The sequence below is a fragment of the Nicotiana tomentosiformis genome, chromosome 9 (assembly GCF_000390325.3).
Source record: "Nicotiana tomentosiformis chromosome 9, ASM39032v3, whole genome shotgun sequence".
Taxonomy (NCBI): Eukaryota; Viridiplantae; Streptophyta; class Magnoliopsida; order Solanales; family Solanaceae; genus Nicotiana; species Nicotiana tomentosiformis.
Genome location: NC_090820.1, coordinates 80,006,483 through 80,025,488, shown reverse-complemented (window position 1 = coordinate 80,025,488; position 19,006 = coordinate 80,006,483). Strand labels below are relative to the sequence as shown.

Sequence of the window (19,006 nt, the reverse complement as noted above, 5' to 3'; positions counted from 1 at the left end):
GTGCAAATTTTGTTAACTAAAAAATCGGAGTCCGATAACCTCAAAGTCAACTATTGATCGACGTTTTATAGTCTGCATATCCATGGAAAGAGGAAGCTAGGAAAGGATTCTAAACAATTCTATCGAATCGACGTTCCGGCTTTGTCCGTTGACAGCTAAATATTTCGATCTGGTTCGATTCATGATCGCATCTGCAAACCTTATCCCGTGGGCATCCATAGATCTCCTTCCTTATCGTTGCCGGTCCTTCTGGTTCTCCTTTAAAAGGGGTCGTGGGGGAAAAGCCCCAGCCCCCTACATGCATTAAGCGACGAGGTTCCCTCTGAAATGAGGGATGTAAGGGAGCCACTACGAAGAAGTTCCGGGAGTTACGAAGGAAGCTTCAAGCTTATAGGGGACAAAGCTGGGGATGGCAAGGTTCTTTATCAACGATGCGGCAGTCATTTTCTTTTAGGAACATGGCTCCTTCATTCACTTGCTCATGAACTCGCAGCTTCGCCAGAAGCGACGAGGGGGGTTGGGGAAGGCCGACGACTACATGAGGGGGAAGTGGAACCTTCGATATCCAATCCCATGTGGAATCTTTGGAAAGCTCCTACTAAGATGAGAAATTCCCCGATAAAGCTGCTAGTACCAGATGAACTCATATTGGCCAAAGTGGAAGAGAAGAAAATGGTAGAGAGATTCTTCCCTGGGGTTGGTAAGGCGAAATGACGCCACCCGAGCCTAGAGCCCGGGAAGCTCTAAAGGTAAGTTCAAGTCGGAAATATAGCGGGGCTTCTCAAGCTTAGGAAAGTCAACTATCGGTCAAACTTAATAACTTTCTAATTCTTTAAATTGTCAACTTTCGACAATATAGTTAAAATCTTCTAGAAACCTCCAAATCCAAATGCTAACATACGCCCAAGTCCAAAATCACAATCAACGAACATATTGGAACTTTCAAATCCCGATTTCGATGTTGTTTATTCAAAAGTCAAATCCTAATCAACTCTTCTAACTAAAGGCTTCCAAAATGAATACTAAATAAAATCCGGGAAGCTTTAACAAACATTAGAAAATAGATAAAAGAAATAGCAAAAATTGTACCAAATAAAAATAATTGATTAAAAATAGTCAAAATTGCAAAATTGTTTCTCCAAATATCAAGTTAAATATTTTTCTCTTTTCAAATTCTTTGTTAAATCTGACCGTCAAATTTATTAGTAAATATTTGAGGTTGATCAAAAGTAGTAATTTTATAAAATTAAAGGACCCAAACTGCTCAAGGAATTATTTTAAACCTAACACAAATATAGGGACAACTTTTGTTATTTTCGCCAACACAGTTAAAACTCCATTGCAGGGTGAACAAAGTTAGAGGAATTATTGCTAATTAGGAAGAAAAATCAGAGAAGAAATGGCGGGTTTGTTGGCATGGGCAGCAGATGTAGTAGGAGGCGGGCAAAGCAATGACGAAGACAACAACCCCAATTCGATCCCTTTAATCTTTACTCCAGAACAACAAACCTACCTTCAGGATTTGAATCGAAAGGCCACTTCTCTTAGCCGTACGATCCAAGATCTACGGCTCAGACTCCCTCCTCCTGACATCTCACAGCGCCTTCCCCATCTCCACGCTCACTCCCTTGCTTCTAATAATGCTCTCGCTCTTCAACTTAATGCTCACTCTGCTACTAAAGAACAGGTCAAATTTTCTACTTTACCCTCCTTTTTTCCAACTATAGACATTGTAAAGATCGAACCTCTTGTGATCAGTTAACTCCTAATGTTGCCTAAGCAGGCGGATCAAGATTTTAAGTCGGTGTATGCGGAGTTTTACAACGCCCATTGTTCTTTTGTGACAATGAGTGCTGACTATATAGATATATACTCCCTCTATTCCACTTTATGTGACACATTTACTATTTTGATATATTTTAAAATGTTTTGAATTATTAATTATTATGACCTATAGTAATTTTTACGTAGTTTCCATATATGTAAATTTTATGTCAAAAAGCTTGAAGATTCTTTGTCCATGTAAATTTTATGTCAAAAAGCTTGAAGATTCTTTGTCCAAATTCACACCGAACATTAGTCAGTTTGACAGTCGTACTCCGAACTACGACACTTAAAGTGGAACAGAGATAGTACTTATATCGAGCTGATAGAAGTGGCTGCACATGCATCTATTGCTGAAGGAGTACATTCTCTGGTGATATTTTGGAATCATATGTTGTTTTACGGCCCCTTATCGTCCAAGTAACATGATTTAAAACCAATACTTTCCATATCTGTTTCAGCAAGCAATTTATGGTGTAGGACAAGAACAAGCCATACTTAACTAGTAGGACCAGTAAATTGGAGGTCCAACTCAAGTATCAAGCCCCAAAATTGACCTTCCACTGGATTCGGAGAATAGAATCAGGGAAAAGGATAAAACCTGCGAGGAAAGGTTGAGTGAAACTTGAGTAGAAAAAATTCTCTGCTGTCTGCAAAGATTCACTTTTTTCAGTTCTCCCTTTTTCCTTTTTGCTAAATGGAGGAGACTTGTTCAAGCTGCTAAAAGCTCCCTATGTGTACAGAGATTATTGTAGTCCGGTAATACAAAATGCCAACATAATATGAACTGCTAAGTTAATAACTGCCTGTTTCCCCTGATTTCTTGGTGAATTCGACTAACTTAGCTATGATATTGTTATTATTGATTATGTCGGGTACATGAGGTTGGAAAAACAGTTAAATCGTTTAACTTGAAAAATGTTCGATGGCCCCTGGCACACTTTATTTATCATAGATATAATAGGTGCCATCTCCTAAAGCAAGCAGTCAAGGTTGTTCTATACTAGCTATAGCTTATACCACTTGATTCACACACACAACTCACGGTTGTCAAAAGTTACGCATCCATCATCTGGAAGATCCTTGTTGTGGATCACTGATGCCCATATGCCTGGTATTATCGCCACAAAGAGGAGCTTTCGGGTTTTCCGGAGAAGATGGGACCAGAACTTAATAAATTTAGAACTTTCTATTCCATCGCCTGTGGGAACTTGCTGATAGTGAGGAAGCTGTAATATCTATCAGATTGCCCATTTGTCTATTTGTCCTATTTGTCTGGTGAAGAGAGAATGGAAGAGACCCTCAATTGAGCAAGCACAAAATACCTCGTCAAGTCCAAATCTCCAGCTCAAGCAAAAAAAGTCAAAAAAGAGATATCTGCCTTCGTTCTCGCGCAAGCTAAAGCTCAGTTTGCTATAACCAACCCATCACTTCGCATTATCCGGATCTAAAGACCAGTCAAGATATGATATATAGGTCATATCTTTGTCGCAACTGTTTTGCATAAAAAGAAAAAACTTATAGTAATGTCAGCATGCATCATTCGCTTGTGTTCAAAGATATGATATACTAGGAGGCTACTTCATTTAGTTGTTTGACATTCCTAATTGCTTTTCACACTGAATAACAGATTATAGATGTCAGAAGAATCTAAACAACCGCAGAGCAGAAATTTGAATAGATTTATCTTTCCAATTGGCTAGAAGTAGCATAGGACCTTGCTTAGTTACATTACACAAAGTTTCCAAATGAGATGAATACAATGAAGTTTTTGCCTAGGTGTCATTTTTCTCTTGTTACTTTCCTCAGTATTCTTTGATTAGGTGAGGATGTCATTAATAGTATCAAACTTTTACTAGCTCCCTATTTCTTAACTATTTTAATTAATTTGTATTTGCTTTTAAGTTCTATTAACTTTAACGGTATGTATATTGTGATTCTTGGGATGATGTATTAGATTAAGAGATGTTGCTATTTTTTGAAGACATAATTTAGGTAAATTTAAAGTGTGCTCCCTCTAACATAAACTTTTAGTTAGATGGTCACACACTTCCATATGGTATCAGTGCAGGCAAAGGTCCTGGGTTTCAAGTCTCACCACCACCCAATATCAAAAAGAATGTTCACGTGCTTGGATTTAATTATGTCTTAAACACGCTCCCTCACATGCGGGCTTGATTTTTTCCCCCCATGAGCCAAGTATGTGAATTTGTTTTTTAATAGTGTGTGGCAATGAGGCTCGAATACAAGACCTTTGCCTGCTCTGTTACCATGGAGGCGTATTACCATCTCATCTCAAAAACTTAAGCTGTTAGAGAGAGCATACTTTTATTTATTTATTATATTATGTCTCAACACTATTGAGTTCTTTGGCTAACTATCAAGGACTTCGAAGATGATACTTTTGAATGCAGTGGAATATGCATTTAGAGCTTGTAATTTAAAGTATAATAGTTTGTGCTAACTTGATGGCAGGCACAATTAAGAGAAATCACTCTTCAAGAAGAAAATTCGGAGTATGAAAAGGCTATCTCAAGTTATGAGAATAAGATTCAGGAGAAGTCACAGGAAGCAGACCTTCTACACAGCAAGTTGAAGGTTGGTCATAACTTTCTTTAAAGAGTTTTTTATGAGTTACTGTTGTTCAAAAATGACATGTTTCTTCACTGTTTTATCATTTTATTGCATGTCCAACTGTTAGAGGACAGAAGAAATTCTCCAACAAGTGCTCGCATATAGTGGCGGAGCTAGAATTTTCATTAAGGGGTGTCAAAATATATATAAGTAAACATACCAGAAAATTAAGGGGAGTCAACACATAGTATATATGCATATAATGTTTTTTTTACTTATCTACACAGTGTATTTTTCTTGCGAAGGGGTGTCATTTGACAAAGGTGGCTCTGCCACTGCTCGCATAGACAACTGTTAATGTGAATTTTCTTTGTAAAACCAGGAAGCAGGTGCAGAAAAAAATCCAGATAAATTTCATGTCATGTTAGAATCTTAGAATGCCTGGCAAAGAAATTGTGTGGAGTCTCTCTCTCTTTCTCTCTCTCTCTCTTTCTCTCTCTCTCAGAGTTAATTAAGAATTCAATTATTTTTACGCGCCCATGTAGCCATAAATGATTCTCACTGGCATGCACAGCAGATGAGTCGGTCCTATGTGTAGTTATGCATGGAGTAGAAGATGTCATGTACAAATTGTTTTACAAATTGTATTGAAGGATAAGTTACATTATCGCCTGTATCAAATGTCTGAAGTTTTCACAAGTTTTTTCTGGCTATGTTTCACCTTCATCCAGTCCACTGATTCTTTTATACACAATCATCTCTGTTACTGGGATCTTCATTGATATAGAATGAGATTTATGGAACACTATGCAATTTACAGGAATTGGCCTTAATTGAGGAAAACTTGAAGTCAGAGTTAGAACAGGCACAGGCTGCAGCAGCCAGCCAGTCTAAATCAAATGACTTTCTGATTAAAAACAATGGTGAAGATCAAGAAGATGAGGAATCTGCAAATTCTGCATTGCTGGAGAAATTAGAGGAGAAAAAGAAAGAACTGGTGTGTAGCTTAGTTTTTCTCTTGTTGCATTATAATATCCAATGTAAACTACTAGTTGTCCTCCTTTTCCATCTGCTTGTGCTGAACTATTTTATATTAGACATCAATGGAAGAAGCTGTTCATGACCTGGAGAAAAAATGGGCAAAAGTTCAAGATTATGCACTCAAGCAACCTTCCCCAGGTACCCTACTATGAATATATACTAGCTTACATTATTGTGTATAATGAAAATGACACCCTTTTTATATTTTATATTTTCCATTATAAGATTATAAGTTATGAGAAAGGGTCTCTTTTTTTTTCTTTCCTGAAACGGAAAACACTATTAAACTTATCGAATTAGCTTCTCATTGATGTATTCTTTCATCGAGATTCATCAACACCTATTGTCTGTGGTCAAACAATTATAGAGAGATTGGTGTCTTAAAGATTTCTTTCACTTCATGCTTATAAAGAAACTGGTTTCTTTCATATCTCCACGCACATTATTTTGAAGAAACATAGGTAAACTAGTTAGAAATTTAGGGGAATCAAGCTACATAATGACATTTTATAACATGATGAGCCTAAAGAATGACATATTATAACATGATATGCCTAAAATCTCGATCTCTTATGCTATTTCTTCCAGCTCAGCGAGAGAAAATATTGGATAAGCAGCTTCATAGTCTAATAGAGCAACTTGCTTCAAAGCAGGTGAATGATCTGCTTGTTTCTTATTCTCTTTATATTTGGCATTCTGTTATGCAACTATTGATTTGTGGCTCCTAATTGTTTGTGCTTTACCTACTTTAGGCCCAGGCGGAGGGCCTAGCTAATGAAGTCCATCTAAAGGAGATGGAATTAGAAAGATTGAATGGCCTTTGGGGGAAGCTTGAAGCTAGCAATGCCGATATTAATGCTGCCCGGAATAGGTATACAAGAAGCAGCATCGACAGGGGACGTGTTTCTTCAGATTATATTGTTGATCCTCGTCAAAAGCCTGGCCGAATGGAGAATTTGCAGAAGCTTATGTTGCTTAGGTCAGCCTTCGTTGTGTACATTTTAGCACTCCATATTTTGGTATTCATTAAGATATCATTCTAGAGTTGAGCATATTTGCTTCGTGAATTTTTGTTAAACTTTTAAATGTATAAAATGTGAAAAGTCCCTGCATACAATGATGTAGTTTTGCTTGAGAATTAACATGTATAACGTGTAATTTCAGCCTAGAAATGTTTGAATATTCACGATAGTGTTGTCTTTTTTTGGTAATAATATTCCAGCTTCTGTTCTTTGTTCTGATGCTTCTCATATAGAGACCAGGAATGTTTCCCTGATAACTTTGCTTGATGTAATTGTTTTAGCTTGGCTGTTGAATGAAAGCAAGGAAGTTTTTTGTTAAATTCCTAGAAGTTTTTCATCAGAAAATATTACATTTGTTATAAAAATATTACTTAAAATGTAAAAAATGCCACCTATATTAGCTGTCAAGAATGGCCGAGGATATTCCATGAGCTTTATGTTATTCTTTCTAGAGAGAAGCATTGTCTACTGACTCCATCTCCTTCCATTTTCAAAACTGTGAATCGAAAAAGGGAATCTTCCCCCCCATGAATCATAGGTCATGTAGCTAATGCCCATAATAGTTAGTAGCAGCCAGATGCGGATCCACAGTGTAAAATATGGTTCACGTGAACCGGTGGTCCTCGGGTTAAAGTATAGATATGATGTACATAATTTGGCAAAAATAGATATATATATTTGATGGAACCTATGGTCAAAAGAGACAAAGTGGTGCATTGGTTTTGGTCTCTTATTTTCAATAGCCTAATGTTAGGGGATCAAAGCCCCATCCAACTTTTTTGTTTAATTTTTTAAAGAAAAAGTAATAGTGCACCCATCCTCCAAAAATCCTAGATCCGCCTATAGTAGCAGCTACATCTTTCAAAGATCAACTTGAAAGTAGCTATACTTATCTTACGATATAAGTGGATTACTCGCGATATTGAAAATCATGAGAAATACAATAGAACGTAACTGTTCAGCCTTTGCATCACGATGTCGAATCAGCGAGGAAGCCTTGTTCGCATTAATGATACAACACGTGATAACTCTTTGACTCTAGAGGAAAAATACTCAGCATGCGGATTCTGGATTTGAAGTTTAAGGGTTCTTACAACTACCTCAAATTAACTTGTAAGCTAAATCCACCCTTGAAATACGTACCTATTGTTTACCCTAAATCAAGCAATTTAACCTTATTTAAGTTTAGTTACAGAGTTTACTTTACTTTTTCCTGCAGAAGGTAGGGGTGTTTAGTTGGTTAGCAGCTACGTTTGAACGCTTTAATAATTAGTAGTATTACAATAATAGCATTTGGACATTACCACCAAATGGCACGAATTAATAGTTATGTCTGCTAGTGACATTTAACCACAATTTGAGACTTTCCTGAATTTGCTAAATATTTCTCTATGCCCTTTAGGTTCCACTTAAGAACGCCCTATATTTGGAGAGTTACCGAAGGTTTTTGTATATTAAACTTCAAGCCTACCTGTGAACGTAGTTTTTATCTACAGAGGTCGATGTTGTGTTGTTTCAACAGGTTCAACCGAGTTCTATTTTTACACGAAGCATAAATATATGTGAAAAATTACTGACATTTCAACAAATATTAAATTCTAAACTCAGTAATTATAGATGTGCAATGGTACAAAAATAAATATTGAATCCTTTGCTTAGCTCCATTGTTTTATAAATTGAAGCTTTTCCTTATGAGATCTCCTGCCCTCCAACTTCAACATATGAAGCAAGAAATCACTCCAAGAATCAATAGGACCAGGCAAACACCAATGAACACAATCATTATACAACACAACATTCTCATTTGGCCAATGTCCATATCTACTTGGATGACCATCTGGTCTCAGCAACATGGCTTGTGTTGTATCCAACAATCTAAGTCTCTTTCCCTTTTTCTTGCTTTCCTTCTCTGCTGCCTTAAATTCTTCAACTTGAATAGTATATAAATCCAAGTGGAAACCCTCCAAAGTTGTTTCATTGCTTGAAAATGGCTTTCTCCTCACACAATTCCCACCCTTATTCCATTCTCCACCTTCAAAATGAGAAGGTGCAAAAGTCCTAAGAAAAGTTATGCCCTTGAAGTTTTCCAAGTTGTTGATGGTTTTCAAAACAGTCCTAATTGCCCTTTGGTAGCCATAACTAGATGGGAGGTCAGTAACATTTGGAAGTTCACAGTACCTGCCGAGCGGGTTAATTTCACGTAAGGTAACTGAATTTTATCCATTATACTAATAAGATCATAAAACTATTGTATGTCATATCAAAGTAACTTAACCTTATTTACTATACCAACAAAGTCACTAAACTTTACCAACTACAACAGTATTGTCATAGAACCTTGTCACGTTAAAGTAACTGAAATTTACCTCTATAATAGTAAAGTCGGCAAACTTTATCCACTATATATAGTAGCAAAACTTACCCATCAAGTTAATTTTACTACAATACTGGGTAAAGTTTTGTGACTTTATTATTGTAACTTAACCTTATCTACTAAAACAGTAAAGTCACTAAACTTAACCAACTATAAAGTAATATCATAGGACCTTGTTACGGTAAAGTAACTGAAATTTACCCACTATAACATTAAAGTCGGTAAAGTTTATTAACTATAGTAGCAAAACTTACGCATCAAGTCAATGTTCTAGTTAACGTTTTGTGACTTTGTTGTTATAGTAGGTAAGTTCAATTCCTTTAATATGACAAAAGATAATTTTACGATTTTATTATTATAGCGGATAAGGTGAGTGACTATACATATAATTAGGTGTACCTGCAGCCAACTAGTTGGTTTTTCTCGTAGTATACACTGCACCTAGTAAACCAGTGACCAGCATTGAGGATGACATAATCAAATTCTTCAATTTGGTTTCCCCATTTCTCATCAACTTCGTCAAGATAAAGATTGAAGAGTCCAGTTTTAGTTGGACCATCAGAGTCTGTATCTTTCATTTTGACCAAGAATGGTGACCAATATGTTGCTAGGGTAAAATTGTAACTCGTGTATTTCCACCTTTTGAAATTTTCATCTGGAGTAGTAGAGACATCAATTGGATATACCGCCTGTAATGTAAAAATAAAAGAAATCAAGAAAAACAATTAAAAAAGCCATGACTCCTCCCATAACAATAGGGTCATTTTGACTATTACTATATTTTAACATATTATAATAAGTAATTTACTTTATTTTTTAGGCACTAATTCAACTTAGTATGAACAATTACTTATAATTGTCTTTTAGATGATCGAAAAATTATTTAACGTTGTTAGTTTATTCAACTTTAAACTCTTTTCCTGAAATATTTAACTTATATATTGATAGTTTAAAGAATTTTTGCACTATTCCACTCATTATATGCTTTACTTGTAGTTTATCTCTCGATGACTCGATAGTGTAAATTTTCTAAAACAATATTGGTGTATAAAAGTTGAACTTTACATTAAAAGAGTTTAGCCTCTGTACATCCATTAACAGTGTAAAATTTTCTTAGACTATTCTACGCGTTATAAATGATTACATATAGTTATCTTTTAGGAAGACTGGAAAATATAAAAACTCGTTAATACTGTCAGTTAAGTTTTTTTTTTTTTTACTAAAACGAATAGTTAGACACATGCAGAGGCACATGCGGTGTTTAGCAGGCTTCGACTTAAAAAAGAGAAAGAAAAGCACTGATCTTGTTTATGTCAGAATGTAAAATATATAGAAAAATCTGCTGATTCTCAAGCTTAAATATTTTTTAAATTAACCAAAAACCATTTTTTATAAGGGAAAAGGATAAAATGACCATGGTGTTGGACCTTGGTTGCCAATGAATTTGTCAACAAATCTCTGAAAAAAGACAGTTATCCTCTCATTATTTAACATTTCTCGATGGAATAACATGTTAGGAACCCACGTTGTCATGCTTGGATTCTATCACAAGTTTGTCTGAGAACTTCGGATCTACTAAGCTACCCAGTCCTGATAGGATTTTACAAGTATATAGTCTCAGAGTTAAAAATAATTTTTACATTATAAATATATCTTAACATATTGCCCTTGGGCGGGGCACTTGCAAAACACACTGAGATTTACGAGTATGGCTTAATTCTGTGAAATTTATGTCCCAAGCGTCCGACTATTCGTCCTCAACATGCCAATTGTTCGGAGCTCGCTTAATAATTCTTACGCAAATTATGTGTAAAATTTCCTAATAAACACAGTTGATTCCCAAAATTCTTTTACCAAATGAATGATAAGAGTTCTATTCATATATAAATATGAAGATTGAGAGTAACTTTAATAATGAGCCATCATATTGCAAAATTTAATTACCGAGAACAGGTGAGGCTGAATATTAAAAATTTCTTTTCAAAAATAGATAGCCGAAACTTATATATCACTTGTTGGTCTTCATGTCTCTCAAAATTTTCAGTCTTTTATTATTTTAATATTTGAGAGCAATTTTATATTTATTTATGAAGGAGTAATGTTTTAAATTATAGTACTAATAAAATTTCTTGATTATTTACTTTTTAAGAGGTAAAATGTGTAGTTTGATATATGCTAGATGTTTATTTTCCATGAGTTTTTTTTATAATTATTTTAAATTTTCTTAAACTTTTAATGTACTTTCTAGATTTTTTGTGTTATTATATTATTCTAAAAAACTAAAAAATACAAAGATCTATGGGGCTTACGCCCAATGTCTCGAGACTTACACCTCGCCTCGTATTAAAAAAAAATGCCTGCCTCATGCCCTTTCCCTTTAAAACATAACAATAATTTGTCTTATTTTCAAGATAATGAACTCACTTTTTATGAATAGTTACCTGTGGTTTCTTTTAGGTGAGTTGAAAATATAAAAATTCATTTGCACGGTATAGAAAAACTCATCGTTCTAAAATAGTGGCGGATCTACCTTGCTATATATGATCAATTCACCCGAACCTAGTAACGTTTACTCTTTTATATATATATATATTAAGAAATTCACTAAATATTAATTAATTTTGACCGTGAACAACAACTAGTACTATATTAACTTGAGATATAGTACTAAATCTTAAATCCATAAACTTCAAATTCTAAATCTGTGTCCGTTCAAATCCTAAATCTGTGTCTGTTCTATATGGCTGTGAAGCTGAAAATGCAACATGACAAACTCTATACTAGCACTCTACAAGATTCCATTGTCGTAATTTTCTATTTAATGTGAGAAGTACTTGTCCAAAAATTTGTTACCAATAGGAAAAATTATTTAACCCTTAAGCTTCGTGTAGTACTTTGCGATGGTGGGTCTTTGTCATCCTCTTTTTTCCTTTTCTTTTTCTTTTTGATGATTAATATATGAAGTAGGAGAAAAGGGTAATGCCGTTGTTCGACAATCAACGCCAGCTCGAAAATCACTTTGAGAATAACGATAACTACATGATTGTTAATTTCGTATTCACAAGAAAAGAAATAGTATAAATTTCAGGTTCAAACCTTATTTGCCTTCAATGGAATTTCACCTAATTCTTGAAAAACGTTAATCTTTGGTTAACAAACCTTCCTCCACATCGAACCTCTATTACACTACAAGCTATGTGCACTTAACCCAAGATAAGCAAAGAAAAGAAAAGAAAAAAAGAAAAAAGAAAAGAAAAAGAAAAATGCGCATCCATTTTTCTTCGATCTAACTAGAGTTTCAAGGAACAAGGTGGTTTATAGTATTTTACTAAATATTTTCTACTGTCTTATAGTTATCTGTTTTGTAAAGTTTATGTACATTTTTTAAGAATACAATTAATAGCGTTAATCATAAGATCAATACTGGCTTAAATAATCCTTTATCTCTCGTTTAAATATTATATCACTTAATAAACATTTCAATAATTAGAGAAGTAATGGTAGATTTGGAAAAGCAAGATAAAGCAATGAATTTTACAAATACTATATGCAGAATGGAAGGAAAGTTGAGGCTTTAAGCAAATGAACCAGAATAATAAGAACTGTAGTGAGTAAAACGGCACCTGAGATAAGAGACATATTAAGGATTGCATTTGATTTCTCCCCACTGAATCTCCAACAAAAGCCAAGGACTTGTTCCTCATCATATCCAAGAACTGATATGGATTGAAGATAGGCAACTCACATCCCTTGGGTTTCCACCTGTTGGAAATACAGTCAAACCTCTCTATAACAACATCGCTATATAATAACCTTTTATTATAAAAGCTAAATTTTTTATGAAATCAATTTTCATGCTATGTTATAATATAAGTTCTCTATAACAACACTTGGCTACAACAACCAAACAAATCTGAAACAAATGAGGCTGTTATAGATCGTTTCGATTGAGATTAAGGCATAATTATTGTTGTACACGCATCGTTTTATTCATGAACTAAGGGAAAAAGAAAAGTCTAAAACTAAGTTATGATACATGTACTAAACTAGACACACTATACCTCCATTTCAAGAAATCAGTATCAGGCCTTCCATATTTCATGCAATTTTGATGTTCGTGGATAGCCCAACACGTCGTGTTCGTGTAATATGGACCATCTGGATTCGGAATCCACTCTCCTTTGAAAATATCACATGTTTCATCTTCTGTAAACTTTATCTCCATATCTTCCATATGATATGTTGGTGATTTTTTAGACTGATGGTTTACTAAATCTTTGGCATGATACCACTTTGAAGTGTGGTGAAGAGGGATGACACCTAGAATAATGAATGTTAAAGCTACAAGTATGAATATTTTTGGGGTTCTTTGAGATGTATTATTGGAGTTTTTCCCACAAGGGAACTCCATTGCTTGGAGCTTCTTCAATAGAGGATTGAAAAAGGGAAAGAAGAGATGGGAGGAAGTAAAAAGTTAACTATTAAAATATATTCTTTGTGGAAATGGTATCAAGAAATTAAGCAAGGACTAGTTGGCACTGATATGAGACACAACCAACGTGCTAGTTATATTATAATAAATTTAAATTATATACACTTTGATGTAATAAACTTTTATACCATGAGGTCACCTTTATTTATCGTAGCAAAAGTAAAACATATTTTATTTTCAAGATTATAAAATTTCTTTACATTATGAATGGTTACACTAAAGCCAACCGTAAGAATTAATCGTACTAAAACAACACATTTTCCTTAATTCAAATAAAAAATTATTCAAATTAACAAAAAGAAATATAGGAGAGTTTTCCTCAAAGAATCTTCTGCTAGAGGAGAAGCGAGAATTTGAAGCTTATGGGTTCTGAACTTGCCATGGAATTTATAGCTCGTCTAATTAGTTACTGAGTTTATAATTAAATATTATACTAAACAATACAAAGTCTAAGCAAAATTATTGAGTTTGCCTGAATCCGTAACTAATGCTCTAGCTCCGTCCTATCTCGTGTTGCTCCATCTTCAACATATGAAACAGGAAATCATTCCAAGAATCAATAGGACCAGGCAAACACCAATGTACCCAGTCTTTGTGCTCTACTTTCTCAGGGTGCAGATGCCCATATCGACTTGGGTGACCATCTGGTCTCAACAACATGGCTTGTGCTATATCCAACAATTTAAAATTCTTCCCCTTTATCTTCCCTTCCTTCTCGGCAACCCAAGATTCTTCCACTTGCGACTTATAAAACTCCAAATTCAAGCCCTCCAAAACTATTTCATTGCTTGTAAATGGCCTTTTCCTCAAACAATCCCCATCTGCATTCGTTAATTCTACGTACGGTCAGTGAACTTTATCCACTAGAACGTTAAAGCTGCGAAACAATTTTTCGTCACATTAAAGTACGTAATTGAACTTTATTTCACTACAACAATAAAGTCATTAAACTTTATCTAGTAAAACAATAAAGTAATATCACTTCTTAGTCACACAAAAGTAACTGAACATTAATTACTCACTATACTCGTAAATTCAATCACTAAACGTTACGCATTATAATGACAAAACCTACCTATTAAGGTGACTTTAATTTACCGCTATCATGGCCGGCTTTACTATTTTAGTAAGTAAAGTTTCATTAATGTTATAGTTGGAAAAATGCAGGGAAAATACATAAAATGATCTGACCTGTATACCATTCTCCACCTTCAAAATGAGCAGGTGCAAAAGTCCTAACAAAAGTTGTACCCTTAAATTTCTCTAAACTGTTGATGGCTTTTAAAGCTGTCCTAAATGCCATCGTGTACCCATAATGAGCTGGGAATTCAGTAGCATTTTTTAGAGAACATCGCCAGCAGCCAACTAATTGATTTTTCTTATAGTATAATCGATTGAACCAGTGGCCAGCATTAAGGATGATATAGTTGAACTCATTGATATGGCTTGTCCATTTTTTATCAACTTGGTCAAGATAAATGTTGAAGACTTCGTCGTGCCTATGACCATCCAAGTTTGTTTTGACCAGGAGTGGTGACCAAAATGTTGCGATGGTAAAGTTGTATGATGTGTATTTCCACCTTTTGAACTTGACATCAGGAGTGGGAGAGATATCGATTGGATGTACTACCTGTAAAAAAGGAAATTAGTGACTTAGTAAATATTATCTTCATGTTCTATTGTAAAGCCACATAAATTTTAGTAGTTAGTCATTCCTACATATCAAAATCCACAGATTTTGCAAGAATCAACAAGAACGTTCAATTTCCTCAAAAGCTAGGGTTCCAAACAAAAAGGTAAGGATGCCAATCCGACCTTGAATTTGATTGATCCAATTGGTTAATTTGAATTTTATACCCCATATCCTCGATTTGTAACTTCCTAAAGCTCCATATGATATTTTAGGACTTGCAAGTATGGATGATTTAGACCATGAGGGACTCGGGGAAGATTTGAAATCTTATCTTGTTAAAATGGAAGTTTAAAGAGCTTAAATCGATTCTAGTATTCAAGCTTTGATTCATGATTTGAATTTTTAAATAAGTTAATATGGTATTTTTGAACGTTTATGTATGCTTGGTTTGGATCCCAAGAGGCCGGGGAGGCGTTCGAGACACTGTTGCATGCAACTTGAGAATTTAAGGATTTCAAATGTTGACTTTACCTCTCGATCTTAGTATCTGAACATTGATTTATGTTTTGAGACCTTGGATAGGTCTGTATAGTATTACTGGACTCACATGAATGATTGGGTTTAGAATACGAGGGGCTCATGCGAGTTTCGGGGAGTTTGGTGCAAGATTGAAAAAGAAAAAAGAATATTGGAGCTGAGCGGTCACAGAGTTCTTGGGCGAGCTTTAAAGATAAATCAGCGTGCCAGTCGCAAGCTGTCATTTTGTTCATGGTAGTTTAGGACCTTGTATTTCTGTTGTATAAATTTTAATAGAAGTTATATTTTCATATCAGTATTGTATTCCTAGTCTTAATAGCCCATGACTTTTGGCACCAATTCGTGGGGTAGTTTGTATAAAATTTCACATTTTGGTAGTTTGTATTAAATTTCACAATTTAACTTTATTATTTATATAAATATCTTCCGTTTGAGTTATAATTATGTTGGATAGTTTGCCTAGAAGATTGAGTCATGTGCTATCATGACTTGGTGGAATGTGGGTTATAACAAAGTGGTATTAGAGTCGGTTCACAGTTCTTACGAGTCATGAGCAGTGTTTTAGTAGAGTTTTATTTATAAGTGTGTAGAGTTCCATACTTATAAGTGAGGTATTTAGGAAAGTATTTTCTTTCTTTCATTCACTCCTCGTGCTATAAAATTAGAAGTAGGACTCTGAGATTCTCCTTCTCTTTCCTATGCGATGTGCGGAACATGTTGTCTGTTTAGGCACCAGAGTCTTGAGATGATGTCGTGCATAAGGTGCGAGATACTTTTTCCATGATATAGGGTAGGTCAATCTAGAGGACATGTGGCCAATTATAGACCACAACTTAGGCTCGGGAGAGTCAGTTGTGAGGTGTTGATTTAGGACACTTCAGTCCAAAATATTCATAGAAATGAAAGTGATGACACAATGAGCTATATCTATGTGATTAAGCAGGCACCTCTATATCTTTAAAGGATAATAAACGGTAGAGTTCTCAATTTGAATTGGTGCGATTAGCAAGATAACTATGTGATAAGTGCTATTATGTCTACGGACTACGCTGTGAGTGTGGATATAACGAGAAGAATTTTCTTGGGATGCAAAGGAAAACGAAAATACTTTAGCATAGTCGCTCCTTGAGTATTATTTCAGTCATATAATATAGACGCATCAATGGACCTTCGGTAGTTCGTTAGTGAGATAGAAAAAATTCTAATACTCTTTGGATGTAAAACACTTAGAAGAATCAGTTTATCACATAGAGGGAAGAAGCCATAGTAAGGTTATGGTGAGACGTTGGATAATGGTAAGACATGTAAGGATATCTCCTATTATGAGGTCCGAGATCGTATGACTTCATATGAGATTTTTATGAAGAGTATTCCTTCTGTCCAGTAGAATGAATATGCTACAGTAAGTGTTGTAATAGCTATAGCAAGTTGACACGAATGTCATAAGGATAAATTGTGCATTTTTGTGGATGTTTTGAAATGGTGTTATGCTTAGTACCACATCAGCTAATGAGAAGATAAGGTAAGTGTCAGCTAGATGACATGGTAATTGAGCGGGAATAAGTTACTGTAAGTTCTAAGACTATGTGCTAGTGACTTCGAGCCAAGTGGAAGAGTCTATCATCGACAATTAGATCTTACAGACTTGTATAGTACCTAAACTAAGATGCACTTACGGATCAGTTTTGGCATGATAAGGGTGAAATCTAGGTCATATTGATGATATACTAAAATTGTTGGATGATCCAGACTTGTTATTCTTAGGGGATAAAGCATTGAACGAGAAGACTTTCACTCGGTTGCCTAATGACAAGGTTACTCCATCCAGGGAGTTGATGTGCAAATAGAATACAGTTTGTTCAAAAGATTTGGTTATGCACCTAGACACTAGATCAGAGTTATTGACTCTCTGAATGCTTTAAGTGGCTATTAAGTTTCAAGATTTGCTACTCGAGAAATTATCAGATATTTCACTTGTTTGAAAATTTGGACTTGGCATTGGTTTGCCGTTAGGGATTCAATGTACTTATATATCATTAATGTAGTAACTCTACGGATTTGAAAAATTGTATGTAACAAAGCTGGATTTATTGGAAGGTTCCTTAGAGTGAATCTCTCTCCTTGAGGTACTTCGGAGTATGTTATCAGGATAAAAAGTGTTATAGACATTAAAAAGATTTTGCTTTAGTCGAGATCACTTAGAGTGAGTTTTGGGTAAAGATCATAACATTTCGAGAAGATATCTAATGTCTTAAAAGGGGGATCAAGAATAATTTGAAGGAAGTTAGGTCGGTATATATAGTAGTGGCTTGGATTTTTTTTGTGTAATCGGGTATTATAGATACTTTGTGGAAGGACTTTTGGGTTAGACAATATATGCAACTTAGTTGACTTAAAGGGATCCAGTTTCAGTGGCTTGGGTGTGTGGAAGCGAGCTTCTAAAAGCTAAAGATGGTTTGGACCATGACTTTAAAGTTGGTGTTACTACGGGCTTGGGGAATTCGTTACGTGCTTGTGATTTACCTCACTAGTTGAGTTAAGTACTTAAGTTTGTACCCTTTAAGGGCAATAGAGTGCTTTTGAGATGATCTCTCTTACTTAGGAATTTGGAGTTGATGATATAATTCTTATGCTTGAAATATGGTGTCATTTTTATTATACGGAGCCATGTGACATTTGCCTTGATTTGCAACGGATCAGTTCATCTTTGGACAGAGTATCTTGGGTTAGAATAGTGATGATGATGTGAATTGATTATGAGTATGGAAATTTTATCATGCATCACTCAGGAAGAGTGTGGGTTGTAGAGAACGCTTTAAGAATGAAGTCTATGGACAATTTGACTAAGTGTTGCGATAGTTGTGTGAATGGTAAGCATTAAGGTTCGGATTTTAATTACTTCACATGAAAAATTAATGGCAATGGGCTTTACTAGATGCTTGTATATATGACTTAACAATCATTTAGTGGAATAGGTAGAGTTCATGGGCACAAGAGTTTTTGCATTCTTGAGGTTTAGAGATCAAATTTCTAGAGGCAAAACTAACTCTTTAATAGTGAACAAAGTAATGGCTACTTAGATGATTGTGTGTATTCAATATGAGTGACTTAAGAAAGCTTGTTCTTGACAAGCTATGGTACATGGTTTGCAGTACTTGATATAGGTAGGATCTGTCTAAGTGTAATGAGATATCTCCCTTGAAGATCCTTTGGTTGAGAAGTATGATTTAAGAGAATTTCTTTGCCTTCTTCCCTTGTGTTAGAATGGTAAACGAATTAAGGAACGACTTCAGAGGATTATAGGCTGGAGTATTCAAAGTATTTGGGTTCCACGAGGTTGTATCAGGTCATCTGTTACTTGTCTAGTTGGAGAAAAAGTGAAGGGAAAGGATACAAGATGGTTCTTCTTGATACATGAGTTGATAATTGGTCTGATATCAACATTTGAGACTGGTGGGTTAGGAGCTTACTTGGATATGCACGAGTAGCAGTTAGAACATGTCAATTTG

General features: G+C 34.9%; 3 protein-coding genes across 3 annotated transcripts; 1 reads left to right on the top strand and 2 right to left on the bottom strand.

Annotated features, from left to right (window-relative positions):
• Positions 1-1,299: 1,299 nt before the first annotated feature.
• LOC104100301 (uncharacterized) lies at positions 1,300-6,677 on the top strand. The gene is made up of 6 exons (XM_009607510.4): positions 1,300-1,687; positions 4,300-4,422; positions 5,219-5,395; positions 5,496-5,577; positions 6,028-6,092; positions 6,192-6,677. The coding sequence occupies exons 1-6, from the start codon at positions 1,400-1,402 to the stop codon at positions 6,480-6,482; spliced, it is 1,026 nt and encodes a 341-aa protein (XP_009605805.1). The 5' UTR covers positions 1,300-1,399; the 3' UTR covers positions 6,483-6,677.
• A 1,363-nt stretch (positions 6,678-8,040) lies between these two features.
• LOC104100302 (protein trichome birefringence-like 19) lies at positions 8,041-13,349 on the bottom strand. Its single transcript, XM_009607511.4, has 4 exons — positions 12,897-13,349; positions 12,459-12,597; positions 9,235-9,524; positions 8,041-8,639 (listed from the first exon to the last, which is right to left on the bottom strand). The coding sequence occupies exons 1-4, from the start codon at positions 13,244-13,246 to the stop codon at positions 8,117-8,119; spliced, it is 1,302 nt and encodes a 433-aa protein (XP_009605806.1). The 5' UTR covers positions 13,247-13,349; the 3' UTR covers positions 8,041-8,116.
• A 315-nt stretch (positions 13,350-13,664) lies between these two features.
• LOC104100304 (protein trichome birefringence-like 19) lies at positions 13,665-14,737 on the bottom strand. The gene is made up of 2 exons (XM_009607513.4): positions 14,519-14,737; positions 13,665-14,148 (listed from the first exon to the last, which is right to left on the bottom strand). The coding sequence occupies exons 1-2, from the start codon at positions 14,628-14,630 to the stop codon at positions 13,820-13,822; spliced, it is 441 nt and encodes a 146-aa protein (XP_009605808.2). The 5' UTR covers positions 14,631-14,737; the 3' UTR covers positions 13,665-13,819.
• Positions 14,738-19,006: the final 4,269 nt, after the last annotated feature.

What these genes read in the sequence shown, in the direction of transcription:
- LOC104100304 (XM_009607513.4), bottom strand. Translation starts at nt 14,630, where the DNA reads ATGGCATTTAGGACAGCTTTAAAAGCCATCAACAGTTTAGAGAAATTT. An exon ending in AGGTGGAGAATGGTATACAG is followed by an intron (nt 14,149 to 14,518) that starts GTCAGATCATTT and finishes TAACGAATGCAG; the next exon opens with ATGGGGATTGTTTGAGGAAA.
- LOC104100301 (XM_009607510.4), top strand. Translation starts at nt 1,400, where the DNA reads ATGGCGGGTTTGTTGGCATGGGCAGCAGATGTAGTAGGAGGCGGGCAA. An exon ending in ACTCAAGCAACCTTCCCCAG is followed by an intron (nt 5,578 to 6,027) that starts GTACCCTACTAT and finishes TATTTCTTCCAG; the next exon opens with CTCAGCGAGAGAAAATATTG. An exon ending in AGCAACTTGCTTCAAAGCAG is followed by an intron (nt 6,093 to 6,191) that starts GTGAATGATCTG and finishes TACCTACTTTAG; the next exon opens with GCCCAGGCGGAGGGCCTAGC.
- LOC104100302 (XM_009607511.4), bottom strand. Translation starts at nt 13,246, where the DNA reads ATGGAGTTCCCTTGTGGGAAAAACTCCAATAATACATCTCAAAGAACC. An exon ending in ACTGATTTCTTGAAATGGAG is followed by an intron (nt 12,598 to 12,896) that starts GTATAGTGTGTC and finishes TATTTCCAACAG; the next exon opens with GTGGAAACCCAAGGGATGTG. An exon ending in TAATATGTCTCTTATCTCAG is followed by an intron (nt 9,525 to 12,458) that starts GTGCCGTTTTAC and finishes TTTACATTACAG; the next exon opens with GCGGTATATCCAATTGATGT.